This window comes from Rhinolophus sinicus, chromosome 18 (assembly GCF_057876585.1).
Source record: "Rhinolophus sinicus isolate RSI-liver-muscle chromosome 18, RSI-T2T, whole genome shotgun sequence".
Lineage (NCBI taxonomy): Eukaryota > Metazoa > Chordata > Mammalia > Chiroptera > Rhinolophidae > Rhinolophus > Rhinolophus sinicus.
Window position 1 is genome coordinate 40,502,776 of NC_142518.1, and position 12,128 is coordinate 40,514,903.

At 47.2% G+C, this 12,128-nt stretch overlaps 1 protein-coding gene across 2 annotated transcripts in view; it reads right to left on the minus strand.

Annotated features, from left to right (window-relative positions):
• The window catches only part of IQSEC2 (IQ motif and Sec7 domain ArfGEF 2), a 75,980-nt gene that overhangs the window by 51,053 nt on the left and 12,799 nt on the right, over positions 1–12,128 (minus strand). For both annotated transcript variants that reach the window (XM_074324133.2, XM_074324134.2), the window contains exon 2: positions 1,707–1,736. In XM_074324133.2, the coding sequence (XP_074180234.1) occupies positions 1,707–1,736 (30 nt within the window). The remainder of the gene's footprint in view (positions 1–1,706; positions 1,737–12,128) is intronic.

The window sequence follows — 12,128 nt, forward strand, 5'->3', positions numbered from 1 at the left end:
TATGATAATTACTAAATACCCTGAGCTACAGGTCCCAGGAACTCCCCTGCTGGGAAGAGCTCAGAGCTTGTAGAGCCTTTAATGGGTCCCTTGACAAGTAGCAGACATATCAACAGGGATGCAGGGGGAGGGCTGTGCTGGAAGTCAGCCCAAGTTGCCTTTCTCTAAACCCACAGTGGGACAGTGGGATCTGTGTCCTTTGCTAGACTAGTGCCTTCCTAAATTCTAGGATAGGCTGTGCCCATGCCCCTTGGCTGCATGCTGGGACTAATTGTGTCTTGTCATATACATTGGGCCTGATTGCCGCCATCACATTCCCCTTGATTTCCTGCTGGCCCACAGCCCCTATCTCGGCCCGGGGCATCAGTGTGCCCACCCCATACCCCCTGCCTGGGATACTAGGGCACTACATTACACACTTCTGCCTCCCTCCCATATCTACTGCCTGGATGCCAGGACCCGGGCTGCTGCATATGGTTGAGCAAGCTATGCCCTGCACAAGCGTTCACAGCCAAGAGGGCGTGAGTGGGGACTGAATCCAACCTGTGCTCTGCTCACCGAGCCGGGAACCCTGGTGAGGACACATAATTACCCAGTGGAAAGGGAACATTTCTCCAACTGATCCACTCAGTGGATTCTGCTCTTCACAAAGGTGCTATACAGAGGGTGCCAAAAACATGTATACACATTTTAAGAAAGGGAAAAATGTATTAAAATTACACTGATGGTAACCACTCTGAGCGCCTCTTGTAATTGCAGAAGTCAAACGTGACTTGTATTCATCTTTTGTTATTGGTATATATTGAGTATTACAATTTTAATACAGTTTTTTTTCCTTTCTTAAAACGTGTGTACGTTTTTTTGGCACCCTTTGTGTATGTTCGTTGTAACCCTGGCTGGGACTGAGTACATTCATCCGATGCCTCTGTTGCCTGGGACCATCTCATCTCAGAGGCCCATCCCATCAGCCCTGGCCTGGATGCTAAGACCGATGGGCCCCACTCTGAGAGCCTCATCATTCCCACTTAGTCCCTATACTGCATATTGTGTCTTCATGAAGCTTCTGAGAGGTTGAGGCCTGGGAAATGCAAACAGAGCCCTTGTCTCTAACCCAGTTTTATTCCTGCCTCCTCAAGTGGCAGATTGATCACACCCTGAAAACTTACTGAAACTTGTAAACCTTTTTTTTTTTACCAAGCATGCAAAAAAAAAAGTGCACTTGTCACCATAATTATATTTCTAATATGTAGAATGTGTCACATCAAAAGTCCATCCAAATCCCACTACTCAGGGCTAGCGCAGTTCAGGGTAGAGCACAAAAGCCGGACCAGGGAAGCCCCACGCCTACTGTGCCCTCTTCTCCTGGGAGGAGAAGGTGGAGAAGGTCCCAGGGTCAGAGGTGACCTGCCTGCAGGTCGGCTTTCCCACCTGGGCAGCTCCCCTGAGCCCCTCCAGGGTTCAGCCCAGCACCGGAGTCAGTCAGGGTCAGAAAGACTGAGGAACAGTTTCAACCCCCTCCCCATGCTTGCCAAATTCACTCCAGCCCTCCCACCCTACTCCATACCCACCCCTAATACCAACAGGACAAAACCAGCTCTGGAGTTGGCCCCCACCCCTACCTATGGATCCTGAAGTAACAAACCAGAAGTCCCCACCCCAGTCCCTGCCCCACCTCCCAACTCATGCTAAAGAAAGGAAGTACTGACCTGACTGTTCTGGAATTCTCACCATCAGATCTGAAAGGGAAATAGAAAAAAATCAACAGTCAGCATATGCTTTCTCCTCTTCTTCCCCCGCTACCCTACATAGTGGCCTTGAGGTCTGACACACATCGTGAAAATGAGGGGTAGGGTATTTCTTGCAGAATGAAAAGCCAGTGCAAGTGCCGTGAGATGGCACAGGGTCTGGCCAGTGGTTGGGACAGGGAAGAGGACAGTGTGGCTGGGATGGAGTGAGTGAGGGGAAGAGTGGTCAGAGGTGAGGTCGCAGAGGTGCCAGGAACCAACCGTGTAGGCCTGATGGGTCATGGTGAGGAGTAAGGCCTTCCTGGGAGTGGCTGAGAGGCAGCCTGCAGCTGTGCGCAGGAGCAACACCCGAGCTTTGAACACAGACAGACGGAGCCTCTGATAACGGCTCTGCCACTTACCAGCCCTAGGACCTGGGCAAGTCACTTCTCTCGGAACCTGAACCTCAGTCTCCCCACTTGTAACATGAGGCCAATTCTCAGAGGGCTGTTGGGATGATTAAGCCCTTTGGAACCCAGCAGACAAATGCCAGGTATTATTAACAACATAGAAGAGGCTTTGCCAATTGCCTGGTCCAACCTGCTTATTTTCCAGATGAAGAGAATGAGGCAGAGAGGGTGAGTCAGCTGCTGAGCTCCTTTTTACTACATTGGTATGCCTTCTTCACTGTGAGGCCCCTCAGAGGCAAAGGAAGGGCGACAAAAGAGAATGGAGTGGGGGACAGCTTTGAGGGAACCGAGGGGATGAGTGAAATCTGAACTACATCCCTGTGCTGCTCCTCCCTAAAAGGTGTGTGTCTGTGTGCACACGCACGCGCACTCACACACAGGCATGGAGAGTTAGGAAGGACGGGAGCTGCTGCACTGGGGGTGGGGAAGGGCAGGAAGGAGGAGCAGGGAACTTGGAAGAAGCGGGAGAGTGTGGGAATTGCCTTCCCCATCCCCTGTCGTCTTTCTCCATCTTTATCCACCGCCCCCAACCATAACTGACTGCAGAGCGGACAGAGATGAACACACCGCAGGCTCTGTCCTCAGCTGCGAGAACCGTGATGTGACCTTTAGTGAGGGGAGCGTCATCTATGCAGAGTGCAAAACGAGAGAGGGACACACACAGGTAGGGTGGTGGACCTCAGAAGAGAGTATTTGTTGGAAGAGTGACGGGAGCACCCCCCAGTGAGGTGAGGCAGGCAAGCATCAGGGTGCTGGGGCTCAGACAGTGAGCTCAGTGCAGTAGTTGAGTCCAGTACTTCCAGTTCTGCTACTTATTAGCCACATAATCCCGGGCAAGGCACTCCTCTCTGTCCACCCTCAGCTTTGTCACTTGTAAAATGGGGGCAGGATAATGACAATCCCTCTCCTTGGTGGAGGAGGGGGTGCAGTGAGGCTCGGCCTAGCACAGTGCCTGGTACATGGTACAATGTACATGCGCAGCCAACAACAATGGTTCCAACCTATAGCCTTCACAGCCCCCTAAAAGATGGAGGACCAGGGTCATAGAGCACCTTTTCACATTTATTAAAACTTTCTATCTGACTCTGCAGCAATAAGATTGCTTCTGAAGCCTGGCCCAATTATCCACAGGTACCAGGTCAGAGGGGCCTAACTTCAGTGACTCCCTGACTACTGAAAGAATGGAAGCCAAGACCCTCAGCCTCTCTCCCAAACATTAACCCTCTGCTCCAGGCACGCTGGTCTCCTTGTCACCCCACCCCCAAACCCCAAAACACTGTTATGCAGTCTACTGTATACCAGGCCCCAACCCAGGAATACAAACCTCAAGGAGCTCGTGGGCTGGCCCCCTGCCCCAATCTACTTTAGAGCGACGTATATACTCATCTCCATTGTCATGTGAACAATCACTAAGCACCTACTATGTACCGGGCAAGGTGTCAAGCTCTTTTTGTACATTATCTCCTTTGATCCTGCAAAGTGGGAATTACCTATCCAATTTTAAGATGATGAAACTGAGACTCAGAGAAACTGAAATGATTTGCCCCATGTCACACAAGTAAGGGGGGCTTGGTGTGAACCCCAAAGCTCGTGCTCTTACTACCAGGCTCCACCGTACTAGCAGCTCAGTGCTGGGCACTTGTGCATGGTTAAGATGGCTTTCCTCATGCTGGTTCCCCAGTGTCAAGACAGACCCTTCCTCTGCAGGGCCTTGTCTTCTCGGAGGTTACCAGATATGTACCTCTGCTCCAAGAGCATTTCTAGATGATGTTCCAGTCCTCAAGATGGCAGCTAAGAGGAGCAAAAGACACTCTGAGCCATGATACAGAGTGAATTAGCCAGTTCTCACTGCGGACTGATTCTTACTAGTTTGGGGGTATACGGAATCATACGACCTTCAATGTAGTGATGCATCCACCTCAGGGGTCTGCGGCCCCTTATGCATTTAGTATATTATTAATTATGTACAGATAACGATCATCAAGCCCTGCCCAGTGGTCAATCCACCTCTTACTCCAGGTAGCTGGGCTGCCATTCTTTCAGGGCACAGCACAGACTGGTAGAAAGAATGCTGGGCTCTATTACGGCTCATTCCCTAACTGGCAGCATAGACTTGGACAAGTCATTGCTCTCTGGACCTTGGTTCCTCATCTATAAAACAACGAGGCTATGTTAGTTGAGTCCCAAACAATCTTCAGGCCCTAAAACATTTAGTTTTGTTAGAATCCCAAAGTTTCTCCTTTATCAACTGGGTCCAGCTGTCCACATGAAGAATCAAAGACTCAGGATAGCAGGCCTTACTGTATCACTCCACGTCAGGAGAGGAGAAGGATTTCTCCTGCTAGTCCCACAGCCTTCTCCTAATGAAAGGCCACTTAGGACCCCAGGCTTCTCAAAGGCTCAGTTATGCCAATTCCCCTTCTCAGGAGTGATGTCACTAAACAGTAATGCATTGAAGCCTAGGAGTATAGTGACCATATTTGCTGAACTGAAAACTCAGGCATGTAATCTGACCAAGGATTCTGATGTTGCTGTTTCCAGGTACAAGGAACAATCGGCAGATGAGGGAGCATAAATGGCAAAAAAATCAAAAGTTCCTGAACCTTTTGAGGACTTATGGGGACAACAGAGCAGAATAGCTGAAAAGAATATAGGACCTCAAGTAGCTATATTGGGGTTTCTGCCCTCATCTCCTGACGGGATTCCCGGCCTGTGGTTTTGATGCTCTAGGCAATCTATAAACATCTGGGGAAACTATAAGGCACCTCTCACCCAGAAACTGGAATTAGATAAACAAGGTTGTCCTCTAAGAGCTAAACTAATAAAACAAACATAAAACACACCAGAAACAAGATATGCAAAGTGACCTGAAAGAATCAGACTGGTCCTCAAGCCAGGATTCGAGTAACATGTCAAAAAAATCAGGTGTCCAACAGAAAGGAGATTGGACATCAATGAAAGCAGAATTTTTTAAGGAGACTTGAAGGGCAACTGTGAACAGGGCTCCTCCCAGAAGTGTCCTGAGGAGAAAGAGGTGGGTACCCTGACCCAGGAGTCATGCAGGTCTCTCCAAAAGCTGTGAATGAGACCTGGGGTTGCCAGGCACCTCCTGTCCCAAACATCACTTTGTCTAACTGCAAGTCTCTTCAACGGACACTCCCTTGTCAGACCGGCTGCCAAAGGAACGTCTCTGAAGTGCAAAGCACTTGACATGGTTCCACTTCCATCATCATTCAGTAATTTTCCCAGCAACCTTCCTGCTGGTCAAGCCCAACCTCTCCAAAGGTCTAAATCTCACTCTGCCCTTCCATCTGCTTTTGTTTGTTTGTTTTGTTTTGTTTTTAGCACATCTGGTATTTGCTACCTGGAACACTCTTGCCCCTATTTACAGTTTTAGAAATATTTTTAATTTTATTAAAGTGATAGGTGAAATAATTTAAAAAGTCAAATTATAAAAGCATCTTAACAAAAATAATAGCCTCTTGGGGTGGCCAGTTAGCTCAGTTGGTTCGAGCATGGTTCTAAAAACACCAAGGTTACCAGTTTGATCTCTGCATGGGCCCCTGTGAGCTGCGCCCTCCTTAAAAAAGAAAAAAAAAAAAGAGTCTGTCAACTCTTTTAGTTATTTTTTTCTGAGTTCACACTCATATTTCCAAAGTATATACTCATATTGCTAATCCATTTGAAATTTTTGTGTATTATTAAAATTTTGTTTTCCAAAGTAATACATGTCTATAGATTATTAAGTCACACTGTACTGGAAGGATTATAACAAAAAACACAAATTCCCCAGTCTACCTGTTCCCACCCCACCCCCAACACCCACTCTCAGAGACAAACCGTTTTCAAGTCTTTTAACTGTCTTCTCAGATATTTACCTTCTCATTTCTAAAGACCACACACATACTTCCATTTCTTGATTTATTTGTGTAGTGTTATATATTCTGTACAGAATTCTTACTGTGCAGGGAGAGGATACAGCTTTACACACACTTCCACCTCCAGCCCCCAGTTTTCATGCAGGTACACACGTCCCTTCCTCTCATTCTACCACTATAGTCATATCACAAAGTTTTGGTTAAATCAATATTAGTGGTTTACATTATATGACTGCCTCAATACTAATAGTGCATAAATCATATCATATGGTATAGTTACATTTCCTTTTCCATACAACTTTTTCTTTTCCCTGGTGTTGATTACTACTATAATTATTATTACTATTTTGCTTGCTGGCTTAGTTTTCTTCATATATATGATCGATTCTCTCCCAACTCTATCACAAGTGCAATTCTCCTCTCAATATGTTTTGACATATCAGGTAAATCCATCAGATTTTTTTTTTTCCTTCAAGACATCCGTTCCTGCTACAATTCGAACTGGTTGCTCTCTAGGCCTGCACAATGTTGCCCTAAGATCTTCTCCCTTCCCCACCACCCCGGGATTCTGTGTTGGATTTTCTGTTTCCTAGATTCTTTGACCTTTTTTATGAGCTTATGTCTTCATTTCACTGGAGCGCTTTCTCCAGTGCTTCCTGAGAAAGGAGGCATGGGACATAAAATCTTTAGATATTACATGCCTGAGAATGCCTTTATTATGCCCTCACCTTTGATTGACATCAACTGAGTATAGAGTTCTAGGTTGGAAATTATGCCCCCTCAGAATTTTGAGAACACTGCTCCACTGTCTCCTAGCTTCCAGTGTGGCTGTTGAGAAGTCCAATGTCATTCTTTTTCTTGATCCTTTGTACGTGACATGGTTTTCCTCTGGAAGCTTTTAGGATCGTCCTTTTATCTCTGGTGTTTCACAGGGGCATACCTTAATATGGGTCTTTTTATCGTTTATTTTGCTGGTTACTCAATGGGATTTTCATTCCTTTGGTTCTGGGACATGTTCTTGTATTACCTCTTGGATCATTTCCTTCCTGCTGATTCCTCCTTTCTCTACTTCTGGGACTCCTATTGTTGGATGTTAGAGTTCCTCAACCCATCCTCCAATTTTCTGTTGTCCATCTCTTTGTCTCGTTATCCTGCTTCCTAGAACATTTCCTCACCTTTTATTTTCTAACCCTCCTGCTGAAATCTTTATTTTGGCTCTCACTGTCTTTAATCTCCCAGGTTTCTCCTCCTCCCTTCATTACCCCTGTTCCTTCCAAGTTCGTTTCCTATGTTTGTTTGCTTGCTTGCTTTTTTGGTCATTCTTGCAGGTTGATGGTCTTCCTCAAATGGCCTTGTACTAGCTGACCACCTCTGGCTACCTAAGGCTCGGGGTTTTTTCTTCATGTCAGTTTTACTGAGGTTTAATTTACATAAATGAAATATACCTATTTTAAGGGTCCATGGCTGGTGAGCCTTGGTGATCAGTTCCCCATGACACTAAAGAGCTGATGGGAAGCTGTGTGTGTAGGTGGCGCCTGCCAGGTGGTGGGCTTCACCGAGTTACTGAGCTGCAAGCCTGTTCTTGTGTTGGAAGACTCCCAAATGTCATCTTTTGGAGGCCTTTTCCTGGAGCCTTTCAGTTTCCCCAGAGAATAATCCTTTGCTCTCTCATGTGATCCTGACTTTGGGGTCTTAGAAGTAGGGGAGTGGAAAGAAGTTGGGGGTCCCACTGTTTCAGGATGCAGGTCCCTTTGCTTGTAGCCCCGTTTCACCCCATCCTCCATTGTGCCTGGTGTACCCCAGCCCAGAGCCTCTTAACTTCAATTTCTACAAAGAATCTGCAGAGATGGGCCTGGCGGGGGCAAGGCAGGGGCAGTCCCTGACTAGATGCGGTTGGAGAGGGGCCAAGAGGCTCTGTTAACAGACTTCCAATATTCTCCCTATTTGCAGTTCCACACCTCACCCGGCCTTCTGCCTTCATAGCGCCTCTGAATTCTGAGTATTTATGGGGCTTTCTGGATGGAATAATTTACTTCTGATCAGCATCCCTGACCTTAAGTGTTGTCCCTTTTTTATTCATTTACTCATATTTCAGTGGGATTTGGGGGAAGCAACAGAGATAAATAAATTTATTCGATTTGTTGTGTTTACCAGCAAGCTCCCTTTCTTATCCCAGCAAACTCCTATTCATCCTCCACGACTCATGTAGGCAAGCTTCAGGAAGCTTGTCTCAATGTCCTCAGGCTGGATGATGATCCCTTCCTCTGTTCTTCCACAGGTCCTTTCCTTGACTCTATCACCGCCCTGATCAAACTGTGCTGACAGTGTCCATTTCCATGCCTGACTCTCCCTGCAGACTGGGACATCGTAGCAGCGGGGGCTGTGTCTTAGTCACATCCATGCCCTCAGTTCAGCATCTGGTCCACAGCAGTACCGAGCAAACACGTGCTAATGGAATGAATGAATGAATGACTACAAGAATGGATCAGACCAGCCAGAGGGACCATCTAGAAAGGGAAATAAGCTCAATGGAATTGTTCCTGTACCAGGCCAGTTCCCTAAAGCTGTATGTACAGGGATGCCCACTGCAGCATGATTTAAACCAGTGAAAAATGGGCCCAGCTTCTACACCCTACGTTTAAGAATGATGAGGTACATTACGTATATCCTTGCCATTAAAAATGATGCTTATGAAGAATATGCAGTGACGTGAGGAAATGCTCAAACAAAAAAGCAAGAAAAAATCATATGTGCTGTATCATTTCAACTGTATGAAAACAATGCAGAGAATGAGGGAAATACACCAAATGTTCCGAGTGGCTGCCTTTGTGTGTGGCAATGATGGGTAATGTGTTTCTCCTCCACTTTTTCCACTTTTTTCTAAATTTTCTAATGGAAGAATGCACTAAATGTTTAATTTTTTAAAGAGCTCCTAAGAAAGGACAGTAAGTATCCCGAGAGTGCTCTGAACACAACACTGTGAAGGTAACCTAGTGGCCTGTGTGCACACCCAGTGACACTTGCTAGGAAGGCAGGTGTCCAGCCAGAGGGCCAGAGACCCCGAAGACCCAGGCCCATGGAACACTGCCCCCCTCACTGCAGAGCAGGACCTAGCTCCGGAAACCAAAGTAGAAGGCTCATGGAGCCCGGCCTATGACAAATCACAGTGTCGTAGGCTGTATGAGGAAACAGAGGCCGCTACACTGGGCCCCACACTTTAGAGACCCATCTCTATGAGGTCTGTGGGGCCAAGGGAATATGTCCATCAGCAACTCTGGCCCCCTCTCTTCCAGACTGCACTCCAGATACCCCAAACCCCAGAATTCTCTGCCCATAGTTCTTGAGCTTCCTTGCAGGAATTGTGTGGTCTTATTATCTCGGTCCATCTGCTAGGCCCAACGGGTGGTCAAGGGGGTGGGGAAATAGACGGGGCTTGAATGTGGGCTGGGCTGTCCACACACATCTTAAGGTTCCATATGAACCACAGGTGGGAAGAGAAGGGAGGAGAGCCAAGGGCCTCAACTGGTACCTTGCCTGGACCCCACAGAGGCAGGCAAGTCCATAGGTCCCTCCTAGTCCTCAGGGTTTGTAGAAGGGCCTAGCCTTGGGTGTTGGACAGATCTGGGTGCAAATCCATTTATTTGCTGTGCAACCATGGATGAGTCTATTCCCCTCTCTGAACCTATTTCCCCACGTATAAAATAGGTTTGATAATTCCAACTGCAGAGACTTGTTGTGAGGCTTGTTGGGGGCACAATGGCTTAGTGGTCGTGAGCACAGGCTTTGGGTCAGACAGGTCTGGGTTTAAACCCCAGCTCTGCCCCTCCTAACTACGTGATTTACATCTCTAAGGCATAGGTTGCTCATCAACATCATGGAGATAATAATACCACTAACCTGATAAAGTTGTTGGAAGGATTATGGTTTTAATGAATATGTAATAACATTGGAAAATGCTTAAATGAGAAAAGGCTGCTTAATAATGGTCATGTGAACACTGGCTATGGTGGAGTTGACTGGGCCTCTGCATTCCCCATCTCCCTGCCCAGCCTTATTTTTCTCCATAGCACTTACCACTGTTTGACATATTCTGTACCTTCTTTTTTGTTTCTGTTCTGTCTCTGCTTCCCCCATTGGAAATGTCTGCTCTGCAGGGCAGAGGTTTTGTCTGTTTTGTTCACTGTTTCCAAGTGCCTGGAACAGTGGGAGTGTTAAGATGTTCTTCAACAGTCAAGTAGATATCTATCACATACCCAGGGGTAACAAGGCATTCTTGGCCAGGAGAACCGCTGGAACATCGGCATAGAAGCATAAACAAGCCCACTAGCTTAGAGAACCCTGGACAGTTCAGTACAACTTGAGTGCAAAGTCGGGAAGGGAATAAAGTGGTCAGAAAGATGAGTGGGGCTGTGGTGTGACCCAAAGGCACACACAAGAGCTTTCCTAGACCACAAATGGTGTGAAGACCTACCTGTGATGGCCAAGCACTAGGAGAGAGGCAAAGATGCCTCCCAAGTTCAAGTGCCATCTAAAGCATGACCATGTGAAAGGTGAAAGTAAAAGCCTTTGGAAAGATGATTCAGGTGGAGAGGAAGACCCCTTTCTAAGGGGCCCAGTTGAGCCGAGAATCAGACCTAGAAATGACAAATAAGCAGGTATAGAAGTCAAGTGGATGAGGTAATGGTAACATGCAAGGAAACCTTTTAAAGGTTATTAAAAGAGAAGAACAACAAGATGAACCACAGGACAAATCAAAAACTCGTCGGATAATGTAAACACTTTCAGCAATGAACCCACGCAACATCAAGGCCAAGAAGGTGGTGGGGATGCAAAATGAAGGCCATGGTGGTTTTAGACAAGTTGTGGGATGGTAAGAATGGCGATGAGGACGACAGCTGCAGACTTCAAAGGCCATATTTGTCTCTCACTTTTTAAATTTCTTGTCAGGAAATGAAGAGGCAAGTATCACTTTACATTTTTATTCTCAAGAGAAGAAAGACAGTCAGAGACTACAACAAAGAGAGCCTTAAACACCAGGCAAGAATGTGAACTTCATCCTATAATTGCTGGGGAGCCCTTGCGGGGGCTCAGCCCAAGGAGTGATGAGGTCTAATGCTATCTTCTCTAAACCCCCTCTCCTTTCAATCAGTAAAGCAGGCTTTATTTGGTCCTTAGCATATTCTGCCTTCTAATAATCCAAAAAGAATAAGGTGACTATTTATTAAACACCTACAACGATCCAAGACTTGTATTATCTTCATAACAGCTGTACAAGGTAGTTATTATTCTTCTCATTGTATAGATGTGAAAACTGAGGCTCAGAGTAGCAATGTGATTTACCTAGAGTCACACATTTAATAAGCAGTGCAGCTGAAATTCAAGTCTGGGTTTGTCTGATTCCAAAACCAATGCTTTTAAGTGCTACAGCTGCAGCTTCCTTCTGTCATGCCAGAGCTAAGTGGCACTTCATCTCCCATACCAGCCTATGAGTTTGGCCTCTCTCCCTCCCAAGCTCTGGTCTCCCCTCCACACAGCACAGCCCAAGATCCCCCATACCATGAGCATTCAAGGATGGAAGCGGGGAGCACCAGAAAAGGAAGGTGAGGTTAGGCATGGGTATTGCAGCCCAGACCAGCTCAGCACTATGGCAAAGAGAGAGAGGAGAGGAGAAGAGAGGAGAGGAGGGGAGGGGAGGGGAGGGGAGGGGAGGGGAGGGGAGGGGAGGGGAGGGGAGGGGAGGGAAGGGAAGGGAAGGGAAGGGAAGGGAAGGGAAAGAAAGGGAAATGGAACTGGCTCTCCTGCCCTCCCTTCTTGCTTCCCTCTGCTGGAGGCAGAGGGCTGGAGATTCAGCCATGATGGGAAAGAGAGTGGGTGGAAGGGGGAGCAGCTAAAGCAGCCTGCTGTTGCAGAAGCCTCAGCTCAGCCTCAAAGCCCCCTCCTGTGAGCTTGGGGGCCATCTCTGGCCCACCTGCTCCTCACTGCCTAAGCAAAGGAGGCTGGGCTGCTCTCCAAGCACCCACCCAAATCCTATCGACGCACAGCTCACAGCAGACCCA